This window comes from Podarcis melisellensis (assembly GCF_964234715.1).
Source record: "Podarcis melisellensis genome assembly, chromosome: 8".
Lineage (NCBI taxonomy): Eukaryota > Metazoa > Chordata > Lepidosauria > Squamata > Lacertidae > Podarcis > Podarcis melisellensis.
The window spans coordinates 81,932,229-81,949,841 of record NC_138540.1 but is presented as its reverse complement, the minus strand read 5'-3'; the positions used below and the strand labels follow the sequence as shown (position 1 = coordinate 81,949,841).

At 45.5% G+C, this 17,613-nt stretch overlaps 1 protein-coding gene across 2 annotated transcripts in view; it reads left to right on the top strand.

Annotated features, from left to right (window-relative positions):
- PPP1R37 (protein phosphatase 1 regulatory subunit 37) overlaps positions 1–17,613 on the top strand; it is a 56,257-nt gene that overhangs the window by 17,043 nt on the left and 21,601 nt on the right. For both annotated transcript variants that reach the window (XM_081921940.1, XM_081921939.1), the window contains exons 2-4: positions 14,198–14,295; positions 15,847–15,892; positions 17,359–17,459. In XM_081921940.1, the coding sequence (XP_081778066.1) occupies positions 14,198–14,295; positions 15,847–15,892; positions 17,359–17,459 (245 nt within the window). The remainder of the gene's footprint in view (positions 1–14,197; positions 14,296–15,846; positions 15,893–17,358; positions 17,460–17,613) is intronic.

The window sequence follows — 17,613 nt, the reverse complement described above, 5'->3', positions numbered from 1 at the left end:
ATATAATGATGTGGTTTTGTTCACTGTGTTGGCGCAAGTTGAAGCGTTGCCTTTCCAGAGGCCTTTTGCCTTTTAAAACCTCAGCTGAGTCATGTCTGGTCATGACGATTAATGTTTTTCCTGGGAAGCCTTGTGTAAGCAAGCAGCTCCCAACTTGCTCAACTCGGAGGACCTGTGGAGTCTGTGGACTTGCAGAACAAACTTTGGAAGCTTATGTATCGCCCCAATTGAACCTCCTGTTGACAGTGTTGGATGTTGTGACCGTCAAAGCTAGATCAGAATAAAGTTGCTTTTAAAAGTTGTTGTGCGTGATTTTTTTAAAAGCTGTTTATAGCTTGTTGTGTTTCAGAGGCTAGACATGTTAGGGCTGCAATTTTAATTGGTTAGGTCCGGATTTCCCAAGCTAGCAGGACCAAGAAGCCAGGGATGATGGGCATTGCAAAGAAGAAGAAGAAGAAGAAGAAGAGTTTGGATTTGATATCCCACCTTTCACTCCCCTTCAGGAGTCTCAAAGCGGCTAACAATCTCCTTTCCCTTCCTCCCTCACAACAAACACTCTGTGAGGTGAGTGGGGCTGAGAGACTTCAGAGAAGTGTGACTGGCCCAAGGTCACCCAGCAGCTGCAGGTGGAGGAGTGGAGACACGAACCCGGTTCACCAGATTACGTGACTACCGCTCTTAACCACTACACCACACTGGCTCTCAGTCCAAAAACAGCTGGAGACCCAAGTTTGGGAAATCAGTCAGGCTTTTAAGTGACAAAAATGTGCAAATTAAAACACAGAGAGACATTTAAGAAACAAGTACTGTACTCATAAGAAACTACAGATGGTAAGCAACATCTTAGGAGAGACACTGACTTTTACCTCTCACGCAGAAGGAAATGTCTCTTCTAAGATGATGCATCATCTAAACACAAATAAAGTATGATTTTGCTTCCCAAAACACTGGTTTTACTTGTATGTAAATATAATCAATCCACTAAGATTTGTTTAATTGGGTAGCAGTCCTAAATTATTTGTTATGTTATTATCCCACCCTTCCTTCAAGTAGCTAAGCATGACAGATGAACTGTCACAACCTTATGAAAATAGGCTGGGCTGAGAGGGAAATGGTTTGACTGCACATCAGGCACTGAAGTGCCCAAATGGCAGTACAGCCCAACCACAGCTTGCCTCCTGGGCTCAGGCCTGGGGTTTCATTCCAGGTTTGTGCAGAAACTGAGCATATATATATATATATATATATATATATATATATATATATATATTTAAAAATCTGAATCGGGTCACTGGCTCATTTTGTCAAGTCAGTTTTTATGGAAGGTACAGTGGAACCTCGGGTTACATACGCTTCAGGTTCCACATGCTTCAGGTTGCAGACTCCGCTAACCCAGAAATAGTGCTTCAGGTTAAGAACTTTGCTTCAGGATGAGAACAGAAATCGTGCTCAAGCGGCGCGGCAGCAGCAGGAGGCCCCATTAGCTAAAGTGGTGCTTCAGGTTAAGAACAGTTTCAGGTTAAGTATGGACCTGAATTATGGTGCTGGAGAAGACTCTTGAGAGTCCCATGGACTGCAAGAAGAACAAACCTCTCCATTCTGAAGGAAATCAGCCCTGAGTGCTCACTGGAAGGACAGATCCTGAAGCTGAGGCTCCAATACTTTGGCCACCTCATGAGAAGAGAAGACTCCCTGGAAAAGACCCTGATGTTCGGAGGGCACAAGGAGAAGGGGATGACAGAGGATGAGATGGTTGGATAGTGTCTACAAACATGAGTCTGACCAAACTGCGGGAGGCAGTGGAAGACAGGAGGGCCTGGCGTGCTCTGGTCCATGGGGTCACGAAGAGTCGGACACGACTAAACGACTAAACAACAACAACAAGTGTTCCCCTACCAGCACCGGCCACTGATGTGGACATTCAGCCTGCTGAGACCAGGGCATGGGGTAAATCTTACTACATGTTACAGAGTGGCAGAACTCTGCACAGCGATGCTGTTTTTGGCAAGAGCCCCATGCATCTCATAATTTGACCTTCCATGCTTAGGCTGCCTCTCGTGTATAAAGTTTGGGCTAGAGCCTGCTCACTCAACTCCTTGCCATCAGCACAGCGTGCTGCTTCTCTCCTAGGCTAGTTGCTTCTTTTCTCTCTCTCTCCCCTCTCTCTCTTTCTCCCTGCCACCCCCCTCCCCAAGCTTCTGGGTCAGAACCGAGAGGTCTGTCCAATTTGCAGTGCTTCTTTTCGCTGGCACGGTTTTGTTTGCTTGTGAGAAAAGACAAATCTTGGCAAGCTTGCCAAAGCAAGAGACTGGGAAAGGGTTAATGTCTGGGTCGTGACTCTTGGCTGAAGTCCCAGATGGAAAATGAGTTGGCTTTGTGCAGGAACAAACAATATTTTTGCCTGAGAGCTGGGAGCTGAAATGTCAAAAGCCGAGCCTGTGGACTTGGGGGCTAGAAAGCTCCCTAGATCAAGAGCCGCTGCAGGAACTGGCAATGTTTGGTTTTACTTGCATCCTTGCTCTCTGTTGCCTGGCACTTCTTAATAATAATGATGTCATTAGTTTTCATGGGGAGAGCCGCCTAATGAAGTCGCTTCCTACAGGCTCTGCTGTAGTCTGTCCTTAATTCGTTTCTGTGCATGCTGTTTCTGCTAAAAGCTTGCCCGCCTTAAGTTGTACTTTACATTTCTCACACCCTGGGAGTCTAAATCTGTGTTGAAGGAGTGAGATATAAATTATGTAAATAAATTAGCATGGTAAAAAATGGATCGTGTTGGGCCTGCCGGTGTTACTTATTTATATTTCTTTTCATTTCTCTCTTCCATGTCTTTATTGTGGGATTCAAGGCAATGTGCCTTCACGTAGAACTAAGACCAGCATGTTCCAAATAGCTGTCACAAGTGTGGGGAACCTTTGACCCTCCAAATATTGCTGAACTGCAACTCTTAGAAGAGCAGCAATTTCACATTTGAGTTACTTAAGGATTCTTGGGCGAATGCTATCTGGGCTCATCAGTTTGTCAGTTTTTATTTTGTCTATAAGGCCTGGAATGTTCTTGTCAACACTGTTTCCATTAGTTCTTCAGGCTCTCCACATATGGAAGTTGTTCTACATCATGTATTGCACTGTGAAGACAGATGCAAGCAATTCACTCAATTTATCTGCAATCTCCTTATCCTCCGTTAGCACACCTAAGGCACTATTGCCTTGTCATCCTACAATCGCCTTCCCAGCTGGTCTCCTGTTAGTAATGTATTTAAAGAACCGTTTGTTGTTAACCTTTATGTTTCAGCAACGTGCTCCTCAAATTGTTTTTAAGCATCTCTTAATGTCCACTTACATATCTTTTGCGTTCCATTTTGGTCTCATTTGGACAAGGCTTCCGTTTTCTAAGGAAGCCTTCTTACCTTGGCTGCCTTGCAGAATATTTTCTGGAGCAGAGAAGGCTAAGGAGTAAACCCTACACAGATCCAGAACGAAGCCCCTAAGATGATTGGATGGTGCCTTGTACGCCTCCTTCCAGAAACTCCTGCAGCCCAGATGGCGCCACATGTATTGCTATGCTTACCTTTGGACCACTTCAGTGAGGCTGAGAGGGGGTCTTGTCATGTGGGCAGCCCAGGGCCTCCATACACACAACCCAGGATTATGCCCTGGGGAGGTCACTTCAGTGTTGCCAACACAGCAGTTTGACTTCACCTCCGGAAGCACACTCCAGTCTCTCTTGAGACAGTTGGATGCCAACAGCAGCAGCTGTCATCATCTCTTGCCTTTGGCCATGCTTGCTAGGGTGGTTGGCAGTTGTAGTTCCTCAAGGTCTGGAGGGCCAAAGGTTTTGTCTTCTAGAAGCACATCTCCACTTTTCTGTTCCCAGGGAATTCTTGCCAAACTCTGCTCTTTTCAAGTTGGGTAATCATGGAGGTGCTTAGTAGCAGTGTCTCTTTGTTTAGACTGGCAAGGCGCTGAGCTCAAAGAGCACTATTTGATCTACTCTGGCCAATGCTTGCTATGGGGCTTTTGGGGGATCTTGCTGGCCATTTCCTTCCCTTGGCTGGAGCTACATGGTGATGGCACACAAGCCAAACCCCTGCCTAACATCCCAAGTTAGGACCGACTGAGCTCAAGTCCAGATGGTCTGTTTCTTCCGTCTAAGCAACATACAGACGCAACTGCAGTTGAGCATTAAGGGGACCCAACACAATGCTGGCTCTTTGAAGAATCCGTTTTTGAACTCCTCCGTTGAAATTGGTTTCAGCCATCTGTTGTAGCTGCACCAATACCCAGCTGGAAGCTGCTTTCTCTTAGCAAACTGAGGCTGGCTAATGGTATTTGGGGTACCGGGCTGGAAGCATATAGATGACAAAGGCAGGCAGCCAGGGAGAGAGCTGCTGAGTATATCCAGCAAGAGGGGAAGGACATACGACAGGTTGATGCCCTGGGACTCCCCATTGGAGAACTGCAGAGAAAGCAGCCAAGGAAGTCTGTTTGTGCCAGGAAGCCAGAGCAGCTCACATAGCACCCCCTGACCTCTTTGCTGCTCTGGCCCCTTTGTGGAGAATTCCACCTTGCCACCCTCACTCCCATCTGGACATTGATGCTGCAGCCAGCCGTTATTTGTGTATTCCTGTAACTAAATGGATCCTTCCATCAGATGACACTGGAGGAAGTCCCTCATGCCTTACCTACCCCAATCTGTTCAGAGCATGATTTGTCGTGTTTCTTTGCTCTCCTTGGAATTGTGGTCACAGCCTCACAAATTTCAAATTTCCTTTCCTTCCTCCTCCTCCTCCTCCTCCTCCTCCCTCTCCCTGACCCTGCTTTTTGTGTGTTTCAGATCCCAACAACCTCTTCTGGTGTTTTTCTTTTTTTGTGAACACATTTACCAGTAGGGCCTGCCAAAAATTACCCTGTTCAGACATAAAAGGAAATACTGTGAGGGTTTAAGCCCTCTGGGGAGGGATTTTTTTGTGGGGGGGGGGGGCGGAGGCAGAATCCTGCGTTTGCTCTGGACTTCAGTGCAAGCTTTATATTGCTGAGCTGATCTGGGCTGGCAGCCAAGTACAGCCAGCTACAGTAAGCGGATCTGTCCTCTTCCGCCCCCCCTCCCCGCCTTGCAACTCTCCTGCGAAACACTACTTCAATTGGGGGAACAAGCCTGGTCTGTCACAGGACTCCTTCTTTCGCAGAGAGATGTCCTCAGTTGTTAGCTTTGCCCGGAGCTTAAAAAGATCAAAAGATGAGTCGGGCACTTGTGATACTTTCTGGGAATAAAGAAGTTGGAGTTGCTGTTTTTGGTTTGTTTGTTTTTTTAAATCCTGCTTGAACCTTTATTAGTTGGCTTTCTAAATTGGTGTCGCATTTGTAGTGGAGATGGTTATACGGCTTTCCTGCAGCATTTTTACTTTTACGTGTTTGCACTTGTATTGAACCAAGACTGCAAGTTTTAATCTGTCAACTGAAGCTTTATTGCAAATTTTAATAGGTGAGAAACCTAGTATGATTTTGAAGCTATTTTGGTTCTGGTGTGTTACTGTAAAAATGAATGGAAATGAAGAAAATGAAATTTGCTTCCCCCCCCCCCAAGTCGTGAGCTTGTGATTATTCTGAGGGTGTGTGCCTAAATTCCTCCATTAAAAGCAAAACACTGTATTGAAGTTTTGATGTTGAGGTGCATTTCATTGATCAGTTATAAAGCAGATTATTTAATCAGTGAAGGCTGCAGTTGTGTGTATGCTTACTTGTGAGAAAGCCCCGTTGAATTCTAAACAATAATGGTTGGATTTATTCAGCTGATGTTTTGATTAGGTAGAGTGGAGTGGGAGACAAAATCCCTTCTCTTCATAAAGGTAAAGGTACCCCTGACCGTTAGATCCAGTCACGGACGACTCTGGGGTTGCGGCCCTCATCTCGCTCTATAGGCTGAGGGAGCCGGCGTTTGTCTGCAGACAGCTTCCGGGTCATGTGGCCAGCATGACTAAGCTGCTTCTGGCGAACCAGAGCAGCGCATGGTAATGCCATATACCTTCCCGCCGGAGTGGTACCTATTTATCTACTTGCACTTTGACGTGCTTTCAAACTGCTAGGTGGGCAGGAACTGGGACCAAGCAACTGGAGCTCATCCCATCATGGGGATTCGAACCGCCGACCTTCTGATAGGGAAGTCCTAGGTTCTGTGGTTTAGACCACAGCGCCACCCGCTTCCCTTTTTCTCTTCATACCCCCCCCCCCTTATTGTCGAGCTTCTTTCTTTCTGGTTCCTTAACTATGTTACCCGTGAATGGGTTTCCCTCCCACATCATCTCCGTGTGAAGCAAGGGAAGGAGTGAAAGTGAACTTCCGAGGTGCAAGAGGGAGGAACTCTGCCAAAGTCTCTTTGCTGTTCATGCTTAGGGTGGGTCAAAGAGCTGAGCCAGGAGAAAATGGGTGCTTTGGGCTTAGGACCCGCTTGGCCAGCACCTGAGCTTCCGTCCATATCACAGAAATGATATCAGGTGATGAAGTGGGACTTCCAGGAGCTGATAGAGACACCTCTTTGCTTAAACACCTTGCAGAAGTCATTCTGTGTAGTCCAAAGTAAATTATCCAGCTTCTTTAAAAAAAATAGGCAAGTGAGTTTAAGGGTGTGTGTGTGTGTGTGTGTGCCTAAAAAAGGGAGAGTTCTGCCAAAGCTTCATGTAGGCAAAGAGAAGGTTAAACACCCCTTTGCCCTGACACTGCCCATTTAAGGCCACGTGAGTCACTAATTGGAGACTCTGCTGCTCAACCTTCAGCCCTTGCTCAGTTTTAATCTGTGGCCCATGTTAAAAGCAGAGTAGCCTTACGAGGGTATCAGGGTACGTGCACCTGGATAGCCAGACCTTCAGAACTAAACATTGGAATAGACTTTGTTAATGCTGCTCCTGCTTGTTGACAACCTGCGGTTTTGGTATATGTGTATACGGTCAGTTTATGAGAAAATAAAATGCATAGATCCCCCCCCCCTTTACATCCTCAGTTCTCTAGTTGTAAAACAGGTCCAGGCAGCTTATTTCACAGGGTCGCTGTGCTACTTTGTGAGTAAAGAAGGACACTCCGTGTGCTTTAGATGCTGAAAGGACTTCTCTGGTATTAAAAATACAGAGTAAATGCAATCCCAGCCTCAACACTAGCCGGAATGACGCAGTTGCCTCCAGGGGGTTGGTTTTGAGAACCTAAAGGGCAGCAGGTTGTAAATTATTTAATTTAGTATTATGATTGCTGTATTTGTAGGCAACTGCAGGTTGTTGTTCTTTAAAGTGTCTTAATGTTCCATTCTGTAAAATGAGACTAAACCCTGATTTGGGAGATGGAACGTAAAGGAAACAAATGGCTTTAGTAGCGTACTTTGTTATGACAACGTATGCATTTGTGTGCACTGCTTTAATTTGGGAGGCTGAGCTGTGCATTGTGAGGGAGGGAGAGAGTTTCACCATTTGGATTTCCCACTTCAGGCACCAAAATATCTTGAGCAAGCACTGAGTGTGAATAATATTTAGTGATTTGCTGGAACAAAGACTGCCTGCCTGTTCATACGCAATTTTTGAGCTTATTTTTTAAAAACCGGACATTTCACAATACATATTTTGTACAGTGTATTACACCCTGTGTGCGAATTATTGGCAAGAAAACGCCTTCTCCTTACAGTAAACAAAGGGCTGGAAATGGGGAGACTCCCAGGATTAAAATTTATCTAACTTTAGACCAAGCGACTCTGCTTTATACAAGATAAGCACCACCCATAGACTTTCTTGGCTTAACAGAGCTATAAGAACAACATACTTCTATAATGTATAAATTGTATCTATGTAAATTATATCAAACAGCATAAAAGTGTCTTTACCACAAGTGTTTACTTTGTATCATTTTAATTTTGTTTTAAATGTATTTGCTTTTTTTGTTTTTAACTGTTTTTTATAATCTTAAATGTACATTGCCTTGAGAAGGCGATTAATACATCAGTAATAATATAGAGCAGCTTTCCTCTGGCACACTGAAAGTCCATGTGGAATTTCTTGGGCAGGACTATTAATAAACAACAAATTCTCTTTTGTGCTAAGGAAGTATTAGGAAAATCAGCAACAACTGTGCAGATTTATTTCATAAATTGAACACACTTGCTCTTATTTTTAGTCCAAAGTTTTAAGTTAATTTTAGTCTACTTTAGATTTATACCCCGCTTCCCTATAAAAACAAGAGCCAAAACTACAAATAACAGTGGAAGAGAACCGGGCTCCAATACAGCAGTTCAAAAGAGAAGCTGTACCTGCTGCAATTCCTCGGTCAACATGATTGTCACCTCCCCTTCTTTGACTCTTGCCACCCTATCTCAACTTCTCTGCACTAGCTAGAAAGGTCTGCCCAGTGTGTACCCTCTCTTCCATCATTCTGGAAAACCCTGGCTGTGATACCTACATTCAGCTGAATGCCATGCAAACCCCAAACTGATAATGTTTTTCTGCTAATGAGCTACTCTGCCAGTAGCTGAATTTTGCAGGAAAGTCTCTCTTAGCTGGAATGCCTGCCATTTGAGGTGCATTTCTCCTTCAGCAATTAGTAGTTTGAGTTTATTAGTAGCTTAAGGGTTTGCTGATTAGGGATGGGAGACAACTTCCAAGGGAAGTGCAGGTAAGGTACTGGAGCTTTCAGTAAGGTCTGATAGTCCACATTTCTTGGCTCATTGATCCTTATTTTCAGAAGGCAGTAATCACTTTTATTTATCGTATTTTTCGCTCTATAAGACGCACCAGAGCACAAGACGCACCTAGTTTTTGCAGGAGGAAAATAAGAAAAAAAATATTCTGAATCTCAGAAGCCAGAACAGCAAGAGGGATCGCTGCGCAGTGAAAGCAGCGATCCCTCTTGCTGTTCTGGCTTCTGGGATAGCTGCGCAGCCTCCACTTGCTCCATAAGACACACATTTCCCCTTACTTTTTAGGAGGGAAAAAGTGAGTCGTATAGAGCAAAAAATACAGGACCCACTCTCCACTGATATCCTCGAAGAGCATTGTCATATTCTATAGTTTGTTCACTGCCACCATCAGAACTCAAATAAATTTTAGACTAAATAAACAGGCTGGAAAGTGCATTGCACATTAAATTCGCACACGGAATTGAATAATAAGCTGCAACCTTAGGTTCTCACTTCGAGAAGCTGGCCAGGGGCTTGCTACAGAACTCCTTTTAGGATCCTTTTTCAAAGCCCAGGACGAAATGTGATGCCCAATGAAAGACTTCTTTCTCTTCGCATATCTGAGCGCCTGGCAAGCACAATAAAGCAATTAAAGTGGAAGTGTGCAGCAGCTGCCGCAGCTTGGAAATTTCTGGTCTTCCCCGATAATTACGTTAGTGGTGGAATTATCCTTTCTCCGAACTGAGCTGGAGTGGGGGGTGGAGAGATCGCTCTGCTTCAGTAATCCAGACCGGATTACAACGTTGTAATTGGATCCCTGCGCAACGAACTCCGTTTTGTGATGCAAGCCACTTGTTTTGCTGCTCTCGGAGCGTTCCAAGTCGGTCTCTGTCTGTTCTGGTGTGTAAAAAGGACGCTTTGAGGGCAGCTTTTTAAGGGCTGCCAGAATTTCTTGCCTTAATAACAGTCCTCTTGCTATCTGCCTCCTTTGGAGGGATGCTTGGGGCAATGGAGTTGGGGGGAGGGAAGGGACTCCTTCCTAGGGAAGCACAAGCAATTTACCGTATTTTTTGCTCTATAAGACTCACTTTTCCCCTCCTAAAAAGTAAGGGGAAATATGTGTGCATCTTATGGAGCGAATGTAGGCTGCGCAGCTATCCCAGAAGCCAGAACAGCAAGAGGGATTGCTGCTTTCGCTGCGCAGCAATCCTTCTTGGCTTCTGAGATTCAGAATGTGTTTTTTCCCCCCTTGTTTTCCTCCTCCAAAAACTAGGTGCGTCTTGTGGTCTGGTGCGTCTTATAGAGCGAAAAATACGGTAAATTGGCAATAAATGAGGCTGTGCATGTACATTGTGCTAAAGCAAGCCCCCTAAAATTCTGCTGCAAGGTACCCCCAAATCCTGCCATAGCAGGGCCCAGTTTTTCAAAGCCCTTCCCCTAATTTCACCTGCTTTGCAATAGCTTCTCCTAGCCAATTGGGAGGGGCAAGGAGCCCTTTGGGAAGGGGGAGCAAATAAATCCAGGCCCCCTGCAAGCCCCTCTGAATCAAAGAGACTGGTTCTGGCCCTGCTATGTGGTTTGTGGATGAAGGCTGGGAGCAAAGTTCCCTCCTTCCAAAGTTGCTGCTACTGTTCCGTTGCACCTGATTTCTACCTTACCCTTATCCCTTGTAAGACCCTCTGTGTCGTCCTTTCCCAGCCCTGCCTTCTTTTCCTCGCACTGGCAGACTCTCCAGACTTTGCCAGATTAAGTTTTTGCAAGGCATTTTGCACTGGCGTACACAAGGTGCTGAAGCTCTGGCATCTGTGGAGCTTAATTCCACAGCTCCTCTGGCTTTGGGAATGTCTGCAAATGTTGCTAATGCGCTTTTGAGCGTGAAACTAATTCTGGCACGACTGCACTGGCTACCAATTAGTTCCCAGTGCAATTGAACGAGCTGCTTTTGACCTAGAAAGACGTAAGTAGCTCAGGACCTCTCCCCACATGAACTAGCCAGACCCTGTGCTCATCACTGGAGGTCCTTCTCCCTGTGCCCACCTCTGAGGGAGGTGCAGATGGTGGAAAATTGAGAACAGGCCTTCTCAGTGGTGGCTCCCTGCGTGTGGAAGGCTCTCTCCCAGGAGACATGCCTGGCACATTGTATTTATTTTTAGGCACCAGGCAAAAACATTTATTTTCAGCTAGGTTCTATGTCTTTTATTTGAAGGGTTTTAGGTGTACTTGTGGCCTCTTAACCTATTGGGTGGGTTGTGTTAAAGGTAAAGGGACCCCTGACCATTAGGTCCAGTCATGACCGACTCTGGGGTTGCGGCGCTCATCTCGCTTTATTGGCCTCAGGAGCAGGCGTACAGCTTCCGGGTCATGTGGCCAGCATGACTAAGCCGCTTTTGGCACGGAAACGCTGTTTACCTTCCCACCGGAGCGGTACCTGTTTATCTACTTGCACTCTGACGTGCTTTCAAACTGCTAGGTTGGCAGGAGCAGAGACCGAGCAACGGGAGCTCACCCCATCGCGGGGATTCAAACCGCCGACCTTCTGATCAGCAGTTCCTAGGCTCTGTGGTTTAACCCACAACGCCACCCACATCCCTGGGTTGTGTTAGTTCTGCCTTTTTATATACTATGGTTGGTTTTTAGGGTTTGCTTTTGTTTTTATTCTTTGTCTTAGTGTTAGTATTTTTTAAGCCGTTTTGGGTCACTTTTCACGAATAAAGGAACCAGAAATGTATCTGACAACAATAACAATATTTGCAAGAACAGGCTCTAGAAGATTGCTTTTTTAAAACAGAGACCCAAGATTCTCATGAAAGAGTTGTCCATCCCAAAACACACATTGCGCTAGGAAGTCCCCAGTTCAAATGTCACCTCAGCTGCTCTTTGTGATGTGTGTCATCATGGGTGTGCAGTCTTTTTGTTTCAAAGGACAAAATGTGCTAGTAGCCTGCCCTGAAATCATGAGAGAATCACAAAACAGTTCATTAATACAATTTACAGTAATGGAAAAGAATTTCCAGTCATTCTGTTTGGTCTGCTATTGCAATAACGTTTGCAATGCTTTCAGTCTCTCTCAAAACAATTGAGATTACATACCTTTTGTCATTCCCCAGATAGCTCCAGTAAATTGCCCGAGTACTGCTAAATCCTGTGCTGTTATGTGTCACTTGGGGGGGGGAGGTTTCAAGTTTTGGGCATGCTGAATCTTGATGGGCCGTGGTCAAATCAAATAATAAAATTCCTGTGGAAATTGCTAATAAAAACATCTTGGGATCCTGTGTTAATTTTAACTCTCAGCGTGTCATTAATAGGATTTAGTATACATTTTATAGCTTTAATAACAGAACCACCACCAATGAGCAAAATTATCCTTTCCCCTCCATGTTTCCAGCATACACCTGAGCCCCTCCCATTTGTTTTTGACAGTTAAAAATACTTTTCACACAGAGGGAAGCACTACAGTGGTACCTCTGGTTGCGAACGGGATCCGTTCTGGAGGCCCGTTCACAACATGAGCAGAACGCAACCCGCAGTGGCACATCTGCGCACGTGCGGGTTGTGATTTGCCACTTCTGCGCATGCATGTGATGTCATTTTGCGCTTCTGCGCATGCGGGAGCGGCAAAACCCGGAAGTAACCCTTTCCGGTACTTCCGGGTCGCCTCAGGATGTAACCTGAAAGAACATAACATGAAGGAGACGTAACATGAGGGATGACTGTAGTGAATTTATTCACCAGTGGTCATAGGTGAGGCTTTAAATTAACTGTCCATTTAGCTGGATCATTTTCTTTAATCTGTAATGAAGCCTGATAGATTTGGGATCAAACTCACTTGGTGGTTTTTACTTTTATAAAGGCAAGCTTCCCACTGGGCACACCCAATCCTGTGTGCACATGTAGGGTGATGCTCTGGATCCTGGCCTTTACCTCCACATGCAATTTGGGGGTGCAAATCCTGGCACCACTTTTCAGAGCTCTCGTAAGCTGTTGTTGGCATCTGACTGTCTTGAAACAATGGAGTGCACCTCTAGGGACAAAGTCTAACTGCTATGTTAGCAGCACCAAAGTGATTTCTTTGTGCGCAGTGGTTGTGGAGGTCCTGAACTGCCCAGAAGACAAGACACACACACACACCCCGCCTTGGTCTCACTGATGTGCTCCAAAGGGAAGCAGAGCAATACATTCAGTACCAGCTTGATTGCAGGAGTTTCCAGAAGGAGGCATACAAGACACCATCCAATCGTCTTAGGGACTCCACTCCAGATTTGTGTTGGGTTTACTCCTTAGCCTTTTTCTTCTCCCAAAGATATTCTGCAAAGCAGCAGAGGTTGAGGACCAGAGTTTTCCTTCTCCTAGATGGGCTCCCTTCCCAGGTGGACAAGCCCCATCTGCCCTTCCCTCTACAGCATTTGCAGAATCTGCCTTCTTGACTGTTGGACGTGCTCTTGGTCTTGTCTGCTCAATCTGCTGGATCCTGTCTTTGCATGCAGTAGAAGTCCCTAACTCACTGAGGCTTTGATGCCCATTGGCTACCCTCACCTGGTTTAGCCCTCCAGTCAAAGCCATTCCCGGGGTGTGGCCGCTGTTCCGTGCTGACACCTTCTAGGAGCCACAAGTGAGAGCTAAGTCCAGGGTGGGGACCAAAGGTGGACAAACTGCCTCAGAAAGAGCATGATGTGTCTCCCCTTACACCTCTTTCGTAAGCAAATGTGTGTAAAGGAGCTCTGAACACCTGAAATGCAGAGGTGATGCTTAAATATTCTAGCTTTCAGCTTTGAAAGAATCCAGTTTCTGAGCTCAGCCATCTGCATTCTGCTGCTTGAATCAATTTGACTATCTGGCACCTGAGGTACCCGATTCCCTGCTCCAGTGAACAAAGCTTTGTGGCTGCTTTCGGGATTCTGGCAAATCATCTCATTATGCAACATCTGCTAACACCAGCAAAAATGCTGGCTGCTTGGACAGGGCTGGAAAAATCCTAGAAACCAAATGCTGGCACCTAGGTTAGAAAAAATACCCCCAATCTCTTTTTTCAGGTATTGAACACTTGAGGATAAAAGTTTGCATAAGGGGCCAAATCCTTATGACTAGTCCTGCAACTGATTTCATTGGCACACACAAAAAACATCACACCAGTTTCCCTCTCTGCCGCCTCAGTTTCCCCTATTACTCTTTTCCGCAACTTTCTAATTCATTAAGAGATGGAGAATTGGTCCCTGTGCACATTGTGGCTCTTACAAGCAAGAAAGTGTTCTTTATTATTATTTAATATTTATATATCCGACTCTTCTGCTAATAAGAGTGAAATGTGACAGAGCACTATATTATAATCTGGTTGCAAGGTTTTAGCTAGCGCTCACCACTAATGACAGGTGACCTGTGAAATTGCAATATGGCTTTTGAAAATTTACTTTATGTGTATTTGTTTATCTGGTTGTTTGACTTTTAAAAATACCCTGTCCCACCCCAAAGGCTCCTTCCAGTGTGTAGGCGGCATAAATCAAATGGACTGCTAACCATCAGTGTGATCCTTTCTCTCTCTCTCCCTCTCTTTCAGCTCAGAATGTGACTGTGGAAGAAATTATCACCGCCTACAAGCAAGCCTGTCAGAAGTTAAACTGTAAACAGATACCCAAACTACTGAAGCAGATCCAGGTATGTGCCTTTCCTTAAGTGCACAGCAGAACCGCTTATCAGATTTGTCTGTCAAAGGCAGAGATGGATTTTTATAAACACTGAAGAAAGCTGGCTGTCGCTGGAACTGAACAGTAATAAAAAAAGTCCTCTCTTGAAGTTGGGTCACATGTATTTCAAAGGCTGCAGCCCAGGCCCATGTAGCACAGCAAACACTAAACAAGGACGAGGTGTGTGTGTGTGTGTGTGTGTGTGTGTGTGTGTGTGTGTGTGTGTGTTTTCCATTGCTTCCAAGATGGCTGTACCAACCTAGAGAGGGAACTGGGCCAGAGCCCAGAGAGCTAAGTTAGTCTGCAAGGTTATGAACATTGGAAGGTGCTTCACACAGTAACTGAAGATGCTGAGTTTTGGGCCCTCCCTAAAAGCATACAGGGATAAATCTATCCATGCAGGCAACAGTGATCTAGAGCCCATTACTCCTGCTCCAACCAGCAGCTTCCTAGCCTCCTTCCCATTTGGGTGTTTTTAGGAAGTGCTGCTCTCTCTGTTGCTGGAGACAAGGAAAAGGAACAATATATTCCAATTCAGCATCAGAGACCGACTCCAAAGGGCAGGGGTTCCACAGACGGGGACATTATGACATGGGACATTATGTCCCATGTCACTGCACAATGGGCAACACGCATTGGCAGGACAAGACGAAGGCCCTCTCTTCTGCAGAACGTGAGAGCTGGGCAGGCTGAGGGAGGGAGAGGTCCCCCTTCAAGTGTTTGGGTTCCCAGGAACCTTCAGAATGGTGCCATTTACACACCCAGGATGTGAAAGAGGGAGGACAATTTTGGCCCCTTATTTTGATTTGAAACCCTTCCTTCTCTGAAAACAACAGCTTGGGACAAAAAATCATCAACTGAGCTTTCAGCTCATGTTGAGTTGATTGAAGAATTACCAGTAGCAACCAGAATGTCAATTATCATGAACTAGGGCAAGAAAATGAATCCACCTCTACTTGTTTTGCAGGATTTGCAATGTAATGCACACACTTGCATTGTATATTTGGGCCGATGAATGAAAACCTCTTTGTTATGAAGTGGCCAGCTATTATCAGTTTCTGGAATGACAGATTTGATTATGTGCATCCCTAGTCATTGTTTACATTGGTGTAATGAACTTTTCGCCCTTCTATTAGCTGGGAAATTTTATTATCTGTTATTAGACGTGTGCATGTAAATGTGTGTACATTTGTTCATTTCTTTTTGAAAAAAGAAAATTGTGTTGTTTAAAAAAGGCCAGTCTCCAGATTGGACCCAGGAGCAGCCCAAACCAATCCTGCAGAAAGGAGCCACCCCTTCTATATATCGGGATATCTCCTCTGATCAGACCTGTTCCTAACTCTGGATCTGAACCAAATTGGGCTGGGCCTGGATCAGATTGGGAGATGAAAGACGCTCATATTACATAGAGCTTTTGAAACACTGGGCTGCCCATGCTTCCCTTTAGGTCTTCTTATTCATTATATCTTACCTTTAAGCCGTTCCCTTCCGTGTGTAGTAATTTGCTGTTGCTTTATTGCAGGAATATAAAGACTTGACTCCCAGGATAGAGTGCCTGGATCTGAAAGGTACATATTTCCGTTCCCAAATCTTCTGTTGACACAGTGCAGATCACAATCATCTTGCCGACTCTGGTTATTCCTCAGTGACTATGATCCCTCAAACCTTCTATCTGGGCGTCTGTGCTTGAAAACCGTCCCCTTTGGAGATTAGGAGGGGTTGGGAAGAAGGAATGTTCAGTGTTGTAAATGTGAGATCATTCTGCCTAGGCCACAGGTGTTACAACATAGTGTCATGTGCAGATTTGATAAACTCGGAGGTCTTGTTTTGCTGGCAAACGAATGGAAATCCTGCGTTCTGAAGCCAGCTCACTATTTCAGAGGTTTGCCAGCATGCATCTACACCCTCCTCCAACCCTTCCCCCCCCCCTCAACAGCACCCCATTTTGTTCACATCCCAAATCCTTTCTCTGGTCCCAGATTTAACATTTGCAATAGCCCGCAAATGTTTGGAAACGAACCAGATTGTGTAACCATGTTTGGCACATGCAAACGGAACACGGCTGACTCCATGCTAGAGGTGCACGTGGCCTTGATTTGGGGTTACGTGGGGTCATCCCCTCCCTCGCCTCTCCCACTCCCTCACCTGGTTTCATATTTCATAACCAGCGAGTCGCTCCTTGCAAACAAACGAGTGAGCATCCTGTTCGTACTGCGGATACAGGTTGCTGACTTCAGGGCACGTTTACGTACAGAGTTTGCCTGTGAAATTTCTGCTGCCGTTGAGAGGCTAGTCCTAGTGGGCAGGGCGGAGAAGATTGCGAAGGCCCCAAGGCATACAAGGGTGGGGACTCCATTGGAGTGGAAAAGCAAAGCGGTAGCTGAGCAGATGGTATGTGATTGGGCAGGAGGAGGGGAAAGAGCTGCCACTTTGGGTTTGCTGGCTCCTTAGCAGAAATGAAGGCCAGGCCTGCAGTGGTTCTTCATATTTGGAGTACAGCGCCAACAATGCTTCGTGGTGCAAAACATTCAGCTTAATGTCCTGGGCTCCTTTGGAGGAAGGAGTGGGACATATGTTTAAGAAATAACTCTGCCTTTCCTGTAATATTTAGAGTGCCAGTTCTTAGCTCTCATGCAGCAGGTGTTTTTAGAATGTTCCTATTTAGACTTGCACCAATAGATGATGAAGTGTCATTAGAAAGTCTGGTTTAAACCAGCCTCCCCCTCCCCCTCCCCCGGTTTAAATCATTTTTGTACCCCACCAAGTTGTACCCTAATGCCTGGGTCTCTATAGCCCAGTTGTTTTCCAGTATTTAATGCAGTGTTTCTCAAACTTGGGTCCCCAGTTGTTGTTGGACTGCAGCTCCCATCATCCCTGACCAGTGGTCCTGCTAGCTAGGGATGATGGGAGTTGTAGTCCAAGAACAGCTGAGGACCCACATTTGAGAAACACTGATGTAATGCATCCTGTGCTTGACAGTGAACCCTTTTAAATGCTGGAGGCTTGCAGATTTACTTTGTCTCTTGTTTTCCAGGCGAGAAGTTAGACTACAAGGCTTGTGAGGCCCTGGAAGAGATTTTTAAGCGCCTCCAGTTCAAAATAGTGGATTTGGAGCAAACGAACCTAGATGAAGATGTAGGTTTGCATGTAACATATAAAGAACTGCCTTTCTTTTCCGCCTCCCCCCGCCCCTTGTGAACAGTCAGCTGAGCTGAATCCTGCCGTTCTCTAACATGGAGAAACTTACAGTTCGGGGCTGAGTGTTTATTAATAAGGAATGTGGCCGAGT